The sequence below is a fragment of the Rutilus rutilus genome (genome assembly GCF_951802725.1).
Source record: "Rutilus rutilus genome assembly, chromosome: 2".
Lineage (NCBI taxonomy): Eukaryota > Metazoa > Chordata > Actinopteri > Cypriniformes > Leuciscidae > Rutilus > Rutilus rutilus.
In genome coordinates this window covers 3,148,662-3,170,448 of record NC_140210.1, presented here as the reverse complement: position 1 = coordinate 3,170,448, position 21,787 = coordinate 3,148,662, and the positions used below count along the sequence as shown (strand labels likewise).

The following is a 21,787-nucleotide window of genomic DNA, read 5'->3' as shown; positions in this document are numbered from 1 at the left end:
GTTTTACTTGCCGTTTCTTCACAATTATTTGTAAAAATTCACTAGCAATTTCTGAGTGAAAATTGTAAATCCTACTCCAATTTTTTTTCAGCGCACAAACACTTGGTCAAATGGTCAATTTTAAGACTATTTATGAACCTTTCATTAAAACCTTTTGACACATGAACTATATTTATAGTCAATACTTTCAAATACTCTTATTGCAGTCATTCTGCGATTCAAAAGATTCGATTTCAAATAAAAAAAGCTGTTCTTTTGAACTTTCTATTTATCAAAGAATCTTGAAAAAATAAAATGTATCAGTTTAACGACTGTTTTCAACACTGATAATAATCAATCATCAAATCATCATAGTAGAGTGATTTGTGAAGGATCATGTGACACTGAAGACTGGAGTAATGATGCTGAAAATTCAGCTTTGATCACAGGATATTAATTACACTTTACTATATATTCACATAGAAGACTGTTATTTTAAATTGTAATAATATTTCAGAATATTACAGTTTTTACTGTATTTTACTGTAAATAAATGTAGCTTTGAAGAGTAACAGAACACAGTAAAGCAAAGATTATCGGTACATTTTACAAGAAAGTAATTATTTTAGTTTTTACTACTAATTTATTGATTGATTACTTTATTATCCCCATGGGGGAATTTTTGTTGCTTGTGTTTTCAACATGCGTACACACAAAGAACCAACAATGCACATAAATATAAAAACACCCAATATTTTTTTTTACTAGTTTCTAATTTACTAGAAGTTTCTACACCATCAAATTGTAAATCCTGCACCAAATATGTTGTCAGGTGATTATATGTGATGCTGTCTAGAGTTTGATCATAAAGATGCATCCCAGAAGGCAAGAGTAATCACGCTGGCCTTTTAGCGAAGCGTCTAAAGAGAAGGAAGTGAGAAAACAAAGGAGAGAACAATAACACTTTTCAGCGTCCCACACAAAAACATGTTCTCAAGTTCAAACATTAGCAGTTCTACAGGTCGGTGTTTCGGCATGAGACCGGTTTCTTGGAACCGCGCGGAGGAACGAGAGCCAAAATGTTCATGGAAATGAGTGCGAGTGTAAAAGTTGCTCTTTTAAAGAGGACCTATCATGCTTTTTCACATGTTCATCTGTCTTTAGTGTGTCACGTTGCTGTTTGAGCATGAAAAAGCTCTGCAAAGTTCCACAGCATGATATAATTATTCTCTATATCAGTGTCACGGGAACGAACACGTCACAATATTCCTCATTTAAATAATTCATATGCAGAATAAAGGGGCGGGGCCTGGTTGAGTGTGTTGAAACTGGCGGTTATGGTAAGGGGCGGGACATTTGCCAAACACTCTCGAAGCGCTCGACCAATCACAACACACTGCTCCAGCCGACCAATCAGAGCACAGTGTGCTTTTCAGAAGGAGGGGCTTCATAGAGACAGGAAGTAAACAGAGCGTTACTGACAGACTGGGAAGAGAGGAGCTGCAACAATGGAGAATATGAGGAAAATAATCAACATTCAAGCAGGAAAACCTGTTCTAGTAGAGCCTAAAAACAACATTAAGACTTTGATAAAGGGCATAATAGGTCATATTTAAAGATCTGGAAACACAATGGCCCTCATTTATCATTCTTGCGTAGAAACGGGCGTATATGTTGGCGTAAGATTATGCTTACACTCCTCTCACCGCCTGATTTATGAAGCTGTGCGTACCTTTGAAATCCAGGTGTACGCAATACCTGCGCTTGATAAATGCCGCGGCTGAAAACGATCGTCATTAGAATAACACGCCCCTATATATTCAAGTCTCCGCTCCCCCCACGCCCTCATTTTACGCCATGGACACACGGAAGACAGCAAAGAAGAGAAACTTCTTTGAGAAAGAGAAAGCGAAACCAGGGAAGTGGAAAGAAACAAAATTGATTTCTAGATTTTTATTATTAATGACGCTTATTGTTATTTAGAAGAAGAATGTCGTTATTATTATTATTTGTATTATTATTATTATTATTATTATTTAAAAGAAGAAGAATGTCATTTTTATTATTTTGTCAGTCTGAATTATTTTTTTGGTCATTGAAAGCCTTTCATTACTAAACCCAGTCCGTGCACACCTGCCGGGCCTAACCCTGGCCTAACCATCGTTTCAAAGAATAGTACAACGGCGAGCGCGTCGAGTATAAACGCCTCGTCCGTTTGGGGAGGTGCGCGCGCAGTCTGCGGAGACTCGCGCAGGCGAAAGTATAAACAAGGCTTGAAACGTCAGGTAAAGCGCACAGGCTCGCAACTTAAGGAATACATATGCCTACAATTCAAATGCTTTGGTAAAGTCACACAAATTAAACATTGAAGTCCATGTTGCACAAAAATAAACACTGAAGTTTATAATTACTATGTTGTTGTTTTTTTTACAGTGGGTCATAATATATCATATCTTTTAGTTTGTCAGAGCGTTTTGTGGTGTTAGGAATTGTTTTTCTGTGCATTCCCGCACTCAAAGCGTGCGTACACCACATCCTGGCGTAGGATTTGAGCGTGCCGTACGCCAACGTCCATATTGATAAATCTCAAAGTCACCGTGGTTTTGGGTGTACGCCAGGTGTACGCTGGAAATTTGGTGTACGCACTTTTGATAAATGAGGGCCAATGAGATTCTCTTTAACGTTTTTACAGGAGTAGTAGGCCTACTCACACACTGGAAAACAAATAATAGCATTTCATTCTCAGAGATTAAAGAGCTTGTGTAAGTACAGTACGTGTGTGGATTTACCACAAAGATTTGACCAGCAAAAACGAATGCTCTTCAAATTATTATTTTTAATGCAGTCAGTCAAAGTCAAGAGTCCTGCGATCTGGAGGCAATTTCTTTATAGATGAAGTTGCTGTTGTGCTCTAGTGTTTCCAGATGTGTACCAACAAAGATGTGTACCGTCACATCTGGCCCTTAAAAACACCGACCACGGCCACTTCAGGAGGTCACAGACAATACCTGATGTCTTTCTATGGCTCAGACGGTTGTTTGTGTGCAATGCTGGTGGGGATTTCCTATTAAAACCCATTGAAACCCACTGAGCCATATCTAAATCTAGCTTTTTATTCTCTAGGAAATAAAAAAAAATAAAAAAATAAAAAAAAAACCTTGGTCAATATTAAAGGAAAACACTTAGTATAAGAAAATAAATAAATAGATTTTTTTAAATGTTTTTGGAAAGAAGTCTCTTCTGCTCACCAAGGCTGCATTTATTTAATCAAAAATACAGTAAAAAACTGTAATATTGTGAAATATTATTTGTATTTGAAATAATTGATTTCTGTTTGAATATAAAGTAAATTATAATTTATATCCTGTGATCAAAGCTGAATTTTCAGCATCATTACTCCAGTCTTCAGTGTCACATGATCCTTCAGAAATCATTCTAATATGATGATTTGATGCTCAAGAAACATTTATGATTTGAGAAAATATGTTTCATATTTTTGTGGAAACTGTGATACATTTTGTTTTCAGGATTCTTTGATTAATAAAAAGTTAAAAAGAGTAGCATTTATTTGAAATAGAATCTTTTGTAACATTATAAATGTCTTTCCTCTTGAGGCCTTGCTCAAAAGTATTATTACTAGTATATATATTTATTCCTATTTTTCATATTTATTTATATTTTTAAATTTTCATTTTCATTTTAGTTTATGTTTAAGTAATTTTATGTGCTTTTGTCATTTTTGCTAGTTTGCTAGTTTTTTTTTTCTTTTTAAATTTAAGTTTTCGTTTATAGTGGTATTTCTATTAGTGCCAAGGCAACATTTTCTTTCAAGTTTTTCACTTAATATTTTTATTTTATTTCAAATTTATTTCAATTAGCAAAATCAATTTTAAAATAGTGTGAAATAAAAATAGTTAATAAAATAGTTAATATGTGTGTGATCACCAGTTTTATACTATTATTTATATACTATTATAGATTTCAGTTATATTTTGATGTAGCTTTTATTTATTTTCAGTTTAAATTTAATTTTAGTTGAACTTTTACTCACTTTGTTTAGTCACTTAGTCGTTTTGTATTTTTTATATTACTATTTAGATTCCTTTTTTTCTGTTTTAGTTATTTATTTATTCCCAATTAGTAATTTTAATGGTTCAACTTAAACATATTTCAGTTAGTTTTCAAAGCAACATATCTAATTTTAATTCAGGTTTTTCATATCATATTTTATTTCAGGCTTTTTTCAATAACACAAATGCTTTTAATAGTTTTAGGTTGCACAACCCTATCGAACGCATCAGATATTAGAGTCGTGGATACCTGTTTTACAAATAAGAATCTGAATTCTGAAACATATATAGAAACCTTTTGATCTCAGACCTGCATCTCCTGCTTTTGGCGGGAAGATTTTCAGTGAATAATAACTTAAATGTCTATATTTTCCAAGTCTAACAAGGCGCATGAAGACGCATCACACCAAGTTTGCACGACTTTGATGATATTTTCTGTCAATTTTGGATCAATTTTGGAAAATTCTGCATGTTTCGAAATCAACGAGCCGAGTAAACAACTCCAGAGCTTCCCTTTTACGGTGAAGTACTCCTTCTCTTTCTCTGTAACTCCGAACAGAATAAACAGGTTGAAGCTCTTCGCTGTTAATCACGCTGACAACGAGATCCCAAGCAATTAACTGTGACTTCTACATGAGCAACTGGCTTTTAGCCTGTAGATCTAGACAGCGGTTCTCCATCAGAACGACCACACACAGGCCTTTGATGCATTAGCACACAAATCTTCAACCAGACACGAACACACACACACACACACACACACACACACATAGCGAACCAGTCGAGTGGTCTAGCTGAGATTTTATACTTATATACGGTTATTAGGGCTGGGCGATATCTGAATATTCACAAACATTGATCATTTGGCAACATAAAGATTTAGGGTAGGCCTATTATTATTTCACTTGGTCTAAATATTTCATAATGTCTTCTCAAACTTCAAAACCAAAAATGCCAATTCATTTCCATTAAACTGCCTATTTAAGAAACAGAAAAAAAAAATTTCATAGAAGTCACTTTTCACATGTTAAAATATTTTAGTCAAATATATATAGGCAAGTATGTCTGTTTACTGTTTTCATATATGCTACTGTTCACATGTTTGGGTTTGGAAAGATTTTTTTAATTGATATGCTCACCAAGTCTGCATTTATTTGATTCATATACAGGATTTTTAAAAAAATATTATTACTTTTTTTAAATGTGAATATATAATAAAGTGTAATTTATATCCTGTGACTCCAGTCTTCAGTGTCACACGATCCTTCAGAAATCATTCTAATATGATGATTTGATGCTCGAGAAACATTTATGATTATTATCAATGTTGAAAACAGTCGTGTTGTTTCATATGTCAGGGCTCCAGACTAACTTTTTTTATTAGGAGCGCTGTAGCCCCTGACTTAAAATTTTAGGAGCGCAAGCAGAAAATTTAGGGGCACACCTTCACATTTTCCCCCTAAATAACTATTACAGACAAATGCTTTGATAATAAATAGATTAAGCGTACAGAAATTATGGTGCAGTTTTATTTTAAGATCACAGGGCTCCAGACTAACATCTGAGGGCCGCGGCTCTAAGTTCTACAGAAAGTATTTGGTACTGTGGGATGACAAAGCACTGAGATAAATTTGAGGTGTATAGATAAAGTTAAATTTAATTATTATCCTTCATAATGTCTTAATATTATTTCAAAAGCAAAATGAGTGACAAAATAGATATTAGGGAGTGAAAATAGCCAATAAGCACCCTCAGCAGCTGTTTACAATGGTAATTTAGTCTTCTTTTTAAGTGTGAGTTTTCCTACTTCTTGAAACTTTCAGTTTTATAAATAGAGACAATCTTTAAAGGATGAACAAAAATGTTTTGGTCGACACATTAAAAAACAAACATTTTAATAGGATATAGTTTTGAAGTGCTGTAAAAAGATGTGTAGGCTACTTTCATAACCACAGTATACCATAGTTAGTTAACTTATGCCTGGTTCAGAATGCGCAATTTTTTTGTCTGTTACTATAGTCAATGTATCAGATTACACGATTTCGACTCCTAAAAATCTTGTCATGTCCTGGACAAGAAACATTGTCAGACTACACATTGCTTTACAACCAGTCATCTCGAGCCGTCTCACACACATATTCACTCGCACATGTACACACGCACTCACTCACATACACGCACATAGACTAACGCACGCACACACTCACTCACTCACTCGCGCACACACTCTCTCATTCTCTCTCTCGCTCGCTCGCTCGCTCACTCACTCACTCACTCACTTGCGTTCGGGCGCACACACACACACACACACTCATTCACTCGCGCACACACACACTCATTCACTCGCGCGCACACACACTCATTCACTCGGAACCCTTCATGGAGGACCGTTAAAAAATTAAACATGCTAGTCTTCTTGTCGTGATGTCGTAAACAAAGCATCGCAGACGCGACGTCGGTTGTCGCCCACTATGAACGAGATGAAATTTACTGGTCGCACATGTGCGACTGGATGTAAAATTTAGTCGCACACTCTCAAATTTTGGTCGCAAAATGCGACCATTTGGTCGCAGTCTGGAGCCCTGTATGTTTGTGGAAACTGTGATACATTTCATTTTTCAGGATTCTTTCAGTAAAAAGTTCAAAAGAACAGCATTTATTTGAAATTAAATCTTTTGTATCATTATAAATGTCTTTACTGTCACTGTTGAACAACAGAGTACACTAGAATGTACATTTCCTGAAGAAAATGTGAGTGGTGCTTGCAGTGGCAAAATTCGGCACGGTTGCTAGGGTGTTTCTAGTGGGTTGCTAAGGTATTATGGGTGGTTGCTAGGTGGTTACTAGGGTATTCTGGGTGGTTGCTAGGCGGTTGCTAGGGTGTTCTGGGTGGTGTGTTTAAATACAATTATTCTCAGTGGGAAAAGTGTGGAAAATATTCTTTAATACATTAACTGTGTGTTACTTAAATATCTTGCCAACAATTACTGAATGAATCATCAAACTTATTATCACAAAAAATCATTTAAAGCCGTTTCAGAGAGAATAAATAAATAATATATGCATATCATCAAAAAGCTGAAAATTATATTTTAGCTATATCATCCAGCCCTAATTGTCTCTCATCCATGATCTGCGAATCATCTTTTAATAGACAACCCAAGGCCATCGTCTGAAACACTGAGCTGACATATGGAAAGATATTTTTAAGTGCACAAATATGAACGACATATGCTTTTAATGTCATTTAAATACCAAATAATCAACATCAAATTAATATTTTATGGATGAGGGTCTCAGCTCTGGGTGAAGCAGAACGCATTCATACGCACTGGTAAAGAGCCTCAGATGGCATTTTCTTGAAATGTCACCCACAAAATATGAGATGCAACGGGGTGTTTATGATCGTTAAAGGGTTAGTTCACCCAAAAATGAAAATTCTGTCAGTAATTACTCACCCTCTGAGTGAGTTGACGTAGTGTAACATCGCAGCGTTTCTGGGTTTGTACGTCAGAACGGAGGCTCACTATTGGCCGACGCTGGTCATGTGTGTGATGCTGGCCAATAGTGAGCCTCCGTTCTGATGTACAACCCAGAAGCGCTGCGCTGTTACACTACGTGAACTCACTCAGAGAAACACAGAAGTAAATGAATGGTTGAATAAAGTCGTTATTTTTGTGCACAAAAAGTATTCTCGTCGCTTGATAAACTTAAGGTTGAGCCACTGTAGACACTTGGACTATTTTAACGATGTCTTTACTAACTTTTCTGGGATGGCAGATATCGATACACAGAGAAGCCTATGAAGGAGTGAGACAAAAATATCTTAATTTGTGTTCTGAAGATGAACAAAAGTCTTACGGGGTTGGAACAACATGAGGGAGAGTAATTACTGACAGAGTTTTCATTTTTGGGTGAACTAACCCTTTAAGGGCCCTATCTTGCATCCAGCGCAATTGACTTTGTACACCGACGCATATATCATTCCTATATTGCACCCGAAGCACAGCGGACTTTTCCCTCCACAGACGCACGTCGGTATATTAGGGAATGATCTTGCGCTCCAGGTTCAGCGAAAAGAGGAGGCGTGATCCGGCGCAAACGTTCCCTGGTGCTATCTTGCAGTTTCAGAAAACAATTCCGCCACTGACAAGTGGCGCGTTTTCAGTGGTGTGTTCAGATGCTATTTTAAGGGCGCGTGCTTGGCCATAATGTAGAATGTGCACAACGCACATACACTTTGCTTCTCTCATCTACACAGACGCAGCAGTTGGCATTTTTGCAAATCATAGGCTACATAATTACAAGGAAAATTATTCCACATGAGGGAAATAAATAGGGCTGTAATCAACCAAAGAAAATCTTGGTCGACTTAAGTCCAGACATTTTCGACTAAAAATCGACTAAAAATGACGTTAGGAAAAAAAACGTTAAGTTAATTAGCTGCGCACTGTGCGCAGTAATTGGTAGCCTTGTTGTCCGCCTAAATGAATTATAAATAAACATTAAAAACTAGTAGGCTATTTGCTGTATATTAAATCGTTTTTTGACCTAATTATTTCAGACACGAGTCTGTCGGCTCTGACACCGTTGCATCACGTGCACCTGTGCAATATCATAGCCTATAATTTCCGAAAATAGTACCATGTTGTCAACTAGTGATATCACAAGAACTTTTGAGGAATTAATTTAGACCATTGTTTTTGTCATATGTATTATAATAACTGACAGACACTATCATTTCAGCCGCTCTGTGCAGCTCGCACAGAGCGAGGCTGAACATAGGAGCTCAACTTCGCGGCTGAGACACGAATATACTATTAACTTAAAGCTTTTACTCTTAAACACAAACGGCACGTCCACTTTAATAAAATAATAATATTCAGCAAACCTTCTGTAGCCTACTTTCTTCAATCTGTCTCTCTTCTCCAGTGGGTTGGGCTAATCCAAAAGACGTGAAAACAAGGGGGGTGTTCTGAAGACAGACTGTTACCTGTGAAACAGCGGTGCTCTGAAAACACCCCCATTAGCAATTAGTGCTTTCCACCTGATGAAATGAACGCGGAAAAACTGATGAAATGAACGCGGCAAAACTAATGAAATGAACGCGGCAAAAAAATCGACCAATCAGAATTTTGGTCGAGCCAGAACGTATCGACCAAATAATCGGCTAATCGACAGGGAGATTACAGCCCTAGAAATCAATTTGGTGTCCATGAAGATGTGAAAAAATAGGCATAAATCTAGCTTACACATTTACCCAAATTATCATACACCTGTTTAACCGAAGCTAATTTGGATGGGTTTCTCCATCCCCAATGTCACTTCTCTGTGTTTTACGGCCCTGACGAGAACGCCGGTCTCCTCGGCTGTGAACCGCTCCTGGCGTGCGTCTGGCAAATCCGCCGTTATAATAGGAATCCGCCATGGAACAAGCGCGCCTGCTCTTAAAGGGAATGTGAGATGACGCTCTGATTGGTTTATTTCACGTTACGCCCAAACCACACCTATGAGTAATGAAGCTACTTCAGACCAACACATTCCGAGATCCGGCCACAAAGTTACTTGCATTTCGCGTTTAATACTTGCATTTCAGAACGTTAAAATAGGGCCATAAGAGTCGTAAATGATGCAGTGTGATGATTTCTCTTACTTTGCTTGATAACGTGAACTCGTACGGCGTCAGAAATCTTCTCCGCGGCCTTGTACCATCGTCCACTCATTTGCTGAACCCACACGCTCACTTTACAGGAGTAGAGTCCTGCGTCAGACATCTCCACGCCGTGAACTTTCATCTGGAAATCCCACTTGCCCAAGCGCCTGACGTCCACGAGCTCGGACGTGTTGTTCCTCAGGCCGTCCCGGCTCAGGTGTGCCAGCGTACGACTGGTGTTCAACATCCACGTCACCTCCAGCCCCACGGAGAGCTCGGTGTCCACAGAGACCGAACAGGTGAGCAGCAGCGGCTCTCCGGTGGATAATGTGCAGTCGTCCTGAACCACAACCGTCAGGGAGTTCGCTGAGGATTTCAAAAGAAAGAGATGGAACAAAAAATAACTCAGATTGTAATGATACAACATTTTTTGGGGTTACCCTTTATGGTAACACTTTATTTTACAGTGTCCTTGTTACATGTTACATGTACTTACCATAGTAATAACAGTAAATTATGCATGATTACATGCAACTAACCCTCAACCAAACCCTAATCCTACCCTAACCCTATAGTAAGTACATGTTGTTAAATAATATTACTCAGTACTTAAGTATATAATTACACTGTAACAATGACACCTTAAAATAAAGTGTAACCCACTTTATTTGAAGGTGATGTAGTTATTGTACTTACTCAAATAAGTATTAATTAAATACATGTACTTACTATAGCAATAACAGTAAATACCAGCCATAAACCTCATGTTTCTTGGGTTATACTTTATTTGGTAACACTTTATTTCACAGTGTCCTTGTTACATATGTTACATGTACTTACCATAGCAATAACAGTAAATTATGCATAATTACATGCAACTAACCCTCAACCAAACCCTAATCCTACCCTAACCCTATAGTAAGTACATGTAGTTGCTTAATATTACTGAGTACTTAAATATATAATTACACTGTAATACTGACACCTTAAAATAAAGTGTAACCCACTTATTATATAGTACGTACATGTAGTAATGTGTAACTACGTCACCTTAAAATGAAGTGTTACCGTTTATTATTACCTAAAGCTATTAAAAATCGTTTTTAACGATGTTGCCTTGGGAACTAATTGAAATAAAATGACGTTTAAATCATATAAAAAAGAAACTGAAAAATAATTGAAGCTAAATAAAATTAAAATAAAAAACTACTAAATATGTGAAAAGCGCATAAACATACTAAAACTTAAACCCATAAAAAAAAAAAAAAAAAAATATATATATATATATATATATATATACAGTACCAGTCAAAAGTTTGGAAACACTACTATTTTTAATGCTTTTGCAAGAAGTCTCTTATGCTCATCAAGCCTGCAGTTAAAAAAAAAAAAAAAAAAAAAAAAAAAAAAAAAACAGTAATATTATGAAATATTATTACAATTTAAAATAATGGTTCTCTTTTTTAATATACTTTAAAATGTAATTTATTTTTGTGATGCAAAGCTGAATTTTCATCAGCAAGTACTCCAGTCTTTGGTGTCTTATGATCCTTCAGAAATCATTCTAATATGATGATTTGATACTCAGTTATTATCAATGATGGAAACAGTTGTGCTGTTTAATATATTTTTTTGGAATACTTTTTTCAGGATTCATTGATGAGTAAAACGTTAACAGCATTTATTCATAAAAACAGCATTTATTCAAAATAAAAACATTTCTAACAATATAAATCGTTACCATCACCTTTTATCAATTTAACGCATTCTTGTTGAATTAAAGTACTTATTTCTTAAAAAAAAAAAATAGTTATTGTTCCCAAACTTTTGAACGGTAGTGTATATTGTTACAAAAGATTTCAATTCTAAATAAATACAGTTCTTTTTAACTTTTTATTCATCAAATAATCCTGAAAAAAGTATCTCAGGTTATAAAAAAAATATTAAGCAGCACAACTGTTTCCAACATTGATCATAAATCAGCATATTAGAATGATTTCTGAAGGATCATAAGACACCAAAGACTTGAGTACTTGCTGATGAAAATTCAGCTTTGCATCACAAAAATAAATGACATTTTAAAGTATATTAAAAAGAGAACCATTATTTTAAATTGTAATAATATTTCATAATATTACTGTTTTTTTTTTTTTTTTTTTAACTGCAGGCTTGATGAGCATAAGAGACTTCTTTTCAAAAGCATTAAAAATAGTAGTGTTTCCAAACTTTTGACTGGTACTATATATATAGTGTAAAAATAATATTAAAATATCACACATTTAACTTTTTTTTTAATACAAAGAAAACAGTTACAAAAAAACCCATAACACTAATAGTCATATGCTTTATTTCAAGTTTTCAGAAGACCTACAGTATGATGTGAGGAACAGACCCAAACTTTACAAACCGGAACCGGTGTGACGTCATATCAACCAAAATCAACCAAAACCGAGTTCGTTCTGGAGTCTGAAACAGCTTGCAAATGCGAACTTTCCGGAAATGTAAGCTCTGGCTGCTAAACCTTTGTTTTATGGCACTTTTAAGGCCTACGCTTATGGTGCTTTTTGCTGTTTCTACTATATACTTTTGTTATATGAAAAAGAGCAGCAGGAAGAATCTGCAAAACATCTACTTTTGAGTTTTGACCAAAAAAAAAGAAAGTAATTTGGGTTTTGTGAGGAAACGGGGGAACTATTCCTTTAATTTCTCCAAGCAAACTCTCAATCATTTCTCTGGGGAACGATGTGATATTCAGTACGTCTCGCTTAGATTGCACAGGCTGCTTTGAGTTCTCTTAACATCTTTCCGTAACAATCTCAAACAACACGAAGTCGCTGAGAGTTTGTGTAACGTCTGCTGGATGGGTCTCCGGAGTCGTCCTGATTTTAATTAAAAACTCTGCAGTAACATTGACAGTATATATGGTAACCAGACAGGAATTTCACCGGCAATGAGGATTCAAACAGCCTGGTTTGTGAGAAAGGTCTGAAGACATTAAACAAGATAAAACTGGACAAAAAGAGCACATCTATTCTTCTCAAGAGAGGCGTTGGAAGAACTGAATAACCATAATCCAAACTCTTTTCTTTTCTCTTTTCCCTCCAAATGCAACTTATTTATCAGTTTTATCACACTTAAAGATCATCTGAGCAAAGTACATAACAGCGATTCATCATAAGTACTTTTATCATATCAAATCAGATTATTTCATGGCATAATCTTTGATCATGAATCTATAACAGTTTGCCAGGAGGGCACAACAACACAACTAAACTGATAAGCAAAAACACAACAAGATAAAGCAATAATGCAACAGAATTAAAAGAATAGTTCACTCACAAATGTTCATGTCAGAATTTTCTCTAGATTAACTTTTCCTTCAAACCACAATTTAATATGAATAGACGTTTGTTTTTTCAAGATTTGACAATGCATCATTTTTATATAATTTAAATGTAATTTATAATTTAATTTCATACATAATTTAATTTAATGCATAATTAAAAAACGAATAAAATGTATAGTTTAATTTGATTTAGTGCATAATTTAATTTACATTTAAAAAAATATATAATTGAATTTAATTGAATGCATAATTTAACTGATATCATTTTAACAAACAAAAAATAATATAATGTATAATTTAATGTAATGCATAATTTAATATGCACAATTAAAAAAAAAAACTATTATAATGTATACTCCAATATAATGCATATTTTAATAAACATAATTAAGAAACTCATATTTTATTTATAATTTCATTTCATTGAATGCACAATTTACACAATTAAAAAAAAAACTAATATAATTTATACTTTATTGTAATGTATAATTTAATATAAATAATAACAAATCGAATTTATCATTTATAATTTCATTTCATTGAATACATAATTTAATGTATATAATTAAAAAACTAAAATTAATCAAAATGACAAAAGCACAAAACCTTTTGTTTGAAAATATAAAAATTAAGCTAATTAAAAATATGAATGAATACAATAATAGTATATAAATAAAAGTAAAATAAGAAATATAAAAAAATATAGATGCATTTTGTCTCAAATGTTTCTCTTAAAAAATGAGAAATGTAAATAAACATAATTATGTGTAAAACAAATATTTCAACTGAATTAATTCCATTGCGTTGTGGCTTCACTGTGTTGTGCTCCAGCCTATTTTTATCGTGTTGCACCTCTTCTGCTGCAGAAATGAACTAACCTGTGGGGGTGACAGTCACTTCCCCCATTTCCATCGTCTTCTCCTGAATCCTGTTCCAGATTCCCTGCTCTCTCGTCCACAGTCTGGCTGTGCACACGTACATCCCTCCATCTTCCGGCATCGCTCCGGAAAGCACGAGACTGTGCGAGACCCCGTTTCCCATTTCTAGACGCATCCCGCCATCAGTGTAGCGTCGCGTGAACCCGTCGCCAACCGTCACACCCAAATCTGGACCAAAGGTCAGCATGTCCTCTAGTACAGACGAGCCCTTCTGGACCGACCAGGTTAAAGACAGGTAAATTCCTTCGATGAAGCTGCGGGAGACGTTGCACAGGAGTCTAATGGATGCGCCCTCGGGAACCACAGGGTTTGGGGTGTCGGGAGCCGCAATAAGACTGTTAGGAACAACTGAAATAGAAAGATAAAGGGTGCATCAGTGTGCGTTTCCTCTTTTTCATTTGACATGAAACAAAGTTTCAAAACATTATAAGCTGTTAAAGTTTTAAATGCAAAAACAATGCAGGTCAATTCTAAGGCAAATGCAACCAGTAATTATAACTGGTTTGAACGACACTTTGTTTGTTTTAACACTCCTTACGATCAATGAATTACAGTAATCATACAGCAGGAAATGTCATTGCACACCGTCATCAAACCATTGGACAAAGCTTATATACAGACACACATATAAATGAAACAAAACACAAAAAAGATACAATGTTAGTCTGACAATAAATCCAACTTTGTGTCTGCCAGGTCTAACCACATGAACATCATTCATCACCGGTGACAGAACCAGATCGACAAGTTTAACCAATCGTGTGGAAACAGATGTGTAAAGGTTCTGCAGGAAAACAAGTTAACTCTCTCCGCACAATGCTTTACTGGCCATATCACAATTAAATATGAATTGTTGGCCCTAAACCTCCCGCTTAGAAAGGAAGAGACGAGCATGTAAAATGATAAAAAAAAAGTGGAATCTGTAATTACTGTATGACTGTAGGCTATAAATCTAGTTTACTTGTTTAGTAAACCCACTAGTCTCATAGTATATTCTCATGTTTCAAAACTGTATGTATTTTCTTCCATTGTAAGTGCGTAAATAGACGGACAGAGGGAAGGACGAACATATGGATGGATGGATAGAAAGTTGGACAGATGGCTAGATAGATGGATAGATAGACGGATGAATGATAGACGGATGGATAGACAGATGGATGGATGGATAGAAAGTTAGACAGATGGCTAGATAGATGGATATATAGATGGATGAATTATGGACGGATGGATAGACAGATGGATGGATGGATGAATATATAGACGGATGAATGATGGACGGATGGATAGACAGATGGATGGATGGATGGATGGATAGAAAGTTGGACAGATGGCTAGATAGATGGATAGATAGACGGATGAATGATGGACGGATGGATAGATGGATGAATGGATGGATAGAAAGTTGGACAGATGGCTAGATAGACGGATGAATGATGGACGGATGGATAGACAGATGGATGGATGGATGGATAGAAAGTTGGACAGATGGCTAGATGGATATATAGATGGATGAATTATGGACGGATGGATAGACAGATGGATGGATGGATGAATATATAGATGGATGAATGATGGATGGATGGATGGATGGATGGATAGAAAGTTGGACAGATGGCTAGATAGATGGATAGATAGACAGATGACTGATGGACGGATGGATAGACAGATGGATGGATGGATGGATGGATGGATGGATGGATGGATAGAAAGTTGGACAGATAGCTAGATAGATGATGGATGAATGATGGATAGATGGATGGATGGATGGGTGGATGGGTGGATGGGTGGATGGGTGGATGGATGAATATATAGATGGATGGATGGATGGATAGAAAGTTGGACAGATAGCTAGATAGATGGAGGGATGAATGATGGATAGATGGATGGATGAATGGGTGGATGGATGGATGGACAGACAGATGGATAGAAAGTTGGACTGATGGCTAGATAGACTGGTGGATGGTGGACGGATGGACCGACGGATTGATAGACAATGGACAGACAGATAGACAGATAAATGGATGGATGGTTGGACAGATGGAAGATAGATGGATAGATGAACAGATGAATGGATAGGCAGATTATAAGTAACTAGCCTAAGACGCTGTACTGGTCTTGGCTGGAAAGTCAACTGTAATTAATATGATTTTTGTAGATCTTTCCTCTTTACACACTGAGGGACGAGTCGTAATTATTTTCAGTGCTAACCAACAGCATTCAGAACAACAGTTAACCGATGAGTTTATCAGTGCGGATCCCACTGCCAGAACTCTGCACCTGCTACAGCGAGTGTGTAGCGGACAGGAGGGAACACAGCACCTGACGGTGGGAAGTTAGTGTGATCCCAGTGTTCATCAGGAACGCTGCTTATCTATTCCCGCTGAGAGAGAAAACATGAAGACAAACCCGACAGACCTCAGAACTGCGGTAACAAGGAGTGGTTTCATGAAGTCAACATCATTAGACAGACCGGTTACACTTTATTTTAAGATGTCATTGTTACAGTGTAATTATATATTTAAGTACTGAGTAATATTAAGCAACTACATGTACTTACTATAGGGTTAGGGTAGGATTAGGGTTTGGTTGAGGGTTAGTTGCATGCAATTATGCATAATTATTACTATGGTAAGTACATGTAACATATGTAACAAGGACACTGTAAAATAAAGTGTTACCGACAGACCTTTAGCGGATCAGCATACAATAGAGTTAATGTTCGTTCGAGTTCATATTGCGATCTCTGACTTTTGATTGCAATCTGAGCCCAGTTTGAGACGCTGTTGAGATTACTGGACTCTTTCTGAGAGGAAGCAAAAATCTCCATTTGCATTTAATCCCATTGCTGTCAGGAGAAACAATTAAGATGTTTTACATGTCCTGTGGGTTCTTACGCAAATCTGCTGTGATTACACTAATTTTCAAGACGTTCAGTCAGTGCTCATGAACTAAAGATAATGATAATATCATTAACCCAGTGAATTTTGCATAATGAACGCTGTTGGCATTCAGAGAGACTTGCTAGTCCACAGATAAAAAATAATTACGTTTCCACTGCAAAAATGGTTTTGAACACATCAAACAAAAGCCGTTAGCAATTAACGCATTGCACAAAACTCTTTTTTTTAAATGATCTTTTAAATGTGCTTGTATAAAAAACTTTATTTTTGTATGAAATCGTTTCTGCTCATGCATTATGCATTTGTATGCAATGTTTTACGTCGGATGAGTTTTAACTCTTTAAAACAACATATAAATAATCAGCTGGACATCTGCTTCATATTGATATTAAACAATATTATTGACTTGCATAAAACTACTTAATTTAGACAGGCTTTTAGCAGATCAGCATAAAATCTTGAGATATTTTGAAGTAATATTTCACAATATTAATGTTTTACAGTAATACATAAATGCAGCCTTGGTGAGCACAAGATAAATCTTTTAAAAACATTTTTAAAAAATCCAAATTATTCTAAACTTTTGATCAGAGAAATGTAAATTAACATAATTAAGTCTTAAAGAAAGAATCAACCGATCGATGGATGGATGGATGGACAGACAAATGGACGGATGATAATATCATTAACCCAGTGAATTTTGCATAATGAACGCTGTTGGCATTCTGAGCGACTTGCTAGTCCACAGACAAAAATAATTACGTTTCCACTGCAAAAATGGTTTTGAACACATCAAACAAAAGCCATTAGCAATTAATGCATTGCACAACTTTGTGACATTAATGACATTGCATAACCTTTTCTGTTCGTGCATTATGCATTTGCATGCAATGTTGGTGCCAGATGAGTTTTATTTAAAAGACTTTATACATTCTCACCTTGCAGCTGGACATCTGCATTATAGTTTCCACTAATAACGGAGTCAGTGCTGGGAGTACTGCACTGGTAGGTGGTGCTGTCACTAACTCGAGCCTCTTCAATCCTCAGTTCCACTGCGTTGTCCGCTAGTCGTGACACACTAATGTCGCCGCTCCGTATGCGGTCCTGAATAGAGCGATCTGAGAATTTTTGGTCAAACGTTGAGATCACTTTGATGGATTCTGTCCCTCGCTTTACCGTCCAATCGAAGTCCTGCTCATCCGGGCCTTCGTAGTCCGAAACATTACAGCGAATAGACAACGGCTGGCCCTCGACCCGGAGCAAAGGGCCCCTAGACACCGTCACCGACCTGCAGTGGCATAAACCTTTAAAACACAAACACAACAGAGCTTTACTGATTGCTCTTTATATCATATTAAATTTCAATTATGTCAATATGAAATGGTGTTGGTAGAGCATTTAATGTGTGAAATTACCTCAGTAGGGACTTTTATTGTGATTAATTACTGTTTTATCCATAGTGTAAAAGTGTTAACCCGTAGTTGTTTCCTTAAAAAGCCGTTTCTCCTTGACTGAACCCATTCCACTTGGTATAAAGTAATGTATTTAGGTGATTTTGGCTAGAATAAAGCCAGTTCATTCAGAAAGGCTTTTAGCAGATCAGAATATAAATCTTGTAATATTTTGTAATAATACTGTATTTACTGTATTTTTGATCAAATAAGCTTCTTTCAAAAAAACCTAATTCATCAAAACTTTTGACCGGAGAACATAAGTGAGTCTTACAGTAAGAATCAAATCCTTTATTGTGATTTATTGTGATTTTATCCACACCGTAAAATGGTAACCTGCAATTGTTTACTAAAAGAGCTATTTCTACATGATTGAACCCATAAAAACGTGTTTTGTTGGTAAATTGAATGGATTTAGGTGATTTAGCGATATTTTTGACTTGCATAAACTACTTGATTTAGACAGGCTTTTAGCAGATCAGCATAAAATCTTGAGATATTTTGAAGTAATATTTCACAATATTAATGTTTTCACATTAATAAATAAATGCAGCCTTTGTGAGCACAAGATACATCTTTTAAAAACATTTTAAAAAATCCAAATTATTCTAAACTTTTGGAGAAACGCAAATGAACATAATTAAGTCTTAAAGAAAGAGTTAACCCAAGGTGGGATGGATGGATGGATGGATGGATGGATGGATGGATGGATGGAAAGACAGTTGGCTAGATGGATGGATGGATGGATGGATGGATGGATGGATGGATGGATGGAAAGACAGTTGGCTAGATAGACAGATAGATAGACGGATGGATGGATGGATGGGTGATGGATGGCTGGAAAGACAGTTGGCTAGATAGACAGATAGATGGATGGATGGATGGATGGATGGATGGATGGATGGATGGATGGATGGATGGATGGATGGATGGATGGATGGATGGATGGATGGATGGATGGATGGATGGATGGATGGATGGATCGATCGATCGATGGATCGATGGATGGAAAGACAGTTGGCTAGATAGACAGATAGATAGACGGATGGATGGATGGATGGATGGGTGATGGATGGATGGAAAGACAGTTGGCTAGATAGACAGATGGATGGATGGATGGATGGATGGAAAGACAGTTGGCTAGATAGACAGATAGATAGACGGATGGATGGATGGATGGATGGATGGATGGATGGATGGATGGATGGAAAGACAGTTGGCTAGATAGACAGATAGACGGATGGATGGATGGATGGATGGATGGATGGATGGATGGAAAGACAGTTGGCTAGATAGACAGATAGATAGACGGACGGATGGATGGATGGATGGAAAGACAGTTGGCTAGATAGACAGATAGATAGACGGATGGATGGATGGATGGAAAGACAGTTGGCTAGATAGACAGATAGATAGACGGATGGATGGATGGATGGATGGATGGATGGATGGATGGATGGATGGATGGATGGATGGGTGATGGATGGATGGAAAGACAGTTGGCTAGATAGACAGATAGATGGATGGATGGATGGATGGATGGATGGATGGATGGATGGATGGATGGATGGGTGATGGATGGATGGAAAGACAGTTGGCTAGATAGACAGATAGATGGATGGATGGATGGATGGAAAGACAGTTGGCTAGATAGACAGATAGATAGACGGATGGATTGGATGGATGGATGGATGGAAAGACAGCTGGCTAGATAGACAGATAGATAGATGGATGGATGGATGGATGGATGGATGGATGGAAAGACAGTTGGCTAGATAGACAGATAGATAGACGGATGGATGGATGGATGGATGGATGGATGGATGGATGGATGGATGGATGGAAAGACAGTTGGCTAGATAGACAGATAGATAGACGGATGGATGGATGGATGGATGGATGGATGGATGGATGGATGGACAGACAGACAGATAGACATACGAACAGACAGATAGATAGATTAAAGAGCTATTTTTACGTGTTTTAACCCATACAACTTTTTTTGGTATAAATTAATAAATTTAGGCGATTTAGGTGATATTAAAAAATATGTTTGACTTGAATAAAAAAACTGTTAATTTAGATGTTATCCTTTATAGGATACCATTTTTTTCAGTGCACGTGTAACTGAGGAAGCATCACTAATTTGCTAATCTGATAACCTGATTTCTGAGTTTCATAAGCATACAATAGTTTGGCATATGGCACTTTACAATGGGATTATGAGGATTATCTTCAAAGCACATGATGGCACTTTCATAAAAGACCCCAAATGCAAATGAATCGCTATGCTAATGATAACTCTGTCTCTCTCACCCCACTAGACTTGCAAATGACACCAAACGAAAAAAAGACTATCCTAAAATATTCCTTTCTTACAGGAAAGCTCCTGAAAACACAGGCTGACATGCTGAAGGAACCTTCTGGGCAACTTCAAAACTCGGGAAGGCACAGGAGAAATGTGCTTGCAAAACCTTGTTATTTTCACCATATACTCATTCATTTTCTTTTGTGCGTATTAAAAGTCCATTGGGATTTCTGTCAGCATGGGGAAATAACAAATTCTTAATGTTCAGCTTTGAAGTCGATAGAGCAACTCTTTAAGAGACCGCTCTATATTATAAATGAATACAGAACAGCAAGAAAATAGAGGTGATATATATATATATATATATAGCCTACATGAAGTAAAAAACGTTTGATGTTTGTTTACATGCATGAGAATATGTGCATATGCAAATAAATGCAATTTAGTCACTACATGTTGACCATGTAAATCTAAAACTGGTCAGAAATCCAGACATACATTTCTATAATAAGAGGTTTATTTAGGTCTCATGTTACATACAACGCAACAGAAGTAGACAGTTTCGCCCTTCTTTTCTCTTTGGCTCGATCTGAGTAAAGAATTAACTGTCCTTCAAGGGTTCCTTGCAGTAACAAAGAATCTGTTTTCATAAACAGCCAGTTTTGGCTGCGCAGCGTTCATGATTTGCTATATGCTCTTTGAAGATTAAAACATTTTTGGTGTTTCGTGACAGGTTCTTCAGATCAGTGTTTTGGATTCTGGCTTCTTTAAACCCCTGTATATTGAAGGTTTTCTACAGAATTAGAGAATAAACAGTAATTTGCGGAACTTACAATGATTTTATCTATTACATGAAACCTTTTCGAAACCTTAAAGTATCAGGTTACATGCCATTTATGTCACATAAAACTCAGTTTCAAACTTTCATTTTGTCATCACATGGCATGGCATGTTAATTATAAATGTTAATTATTTAATATTTTGCAAGTCTTTAATTTTTATAGACTACTATTTTTGACCATGTTAAAAAAATATATAATAAATCGATAAAATTGTATAATAATGACAATACGAGCATTAGTTATTTTATATGCAAATGCTACACTTTGTATTAAGTAAGATACTATAAACTTTGAATTTTT

General features: G+C 36.2%; 1 protein-coding gene across 1 annotated transcript in view; it reads right to left on the bottom strand.

The window, feature by feature from the left end:
- Nucleotides 1-21,787, bottom strand: part of ptgfrnb (prostaglandin F2 receptor inhibitor b) — a 47,527-nt gene that overhangs the window by 24,790 nt on the left and 950 nt on the right. Inside the window, exons 2-4 of the mRNA XM_084392803.1 lie at nt 17,825-18,190; nt 13,927-14,334; nt 9,703-10,068 (exon numbers count right to left, since the gene is read on the bottom strand). Of these exons, the coding sequence (XP_084248929.1) occupies nt 9,703-10,068; nt 13,927-14,334; nt 17,825-18,190 (1,140 nt within the window). The remainder of the gene's footprint in view (nt 1-9,702; nt 10,069-13,926; nt 14,335-17,824; nt 18,191-21,787) is intronic.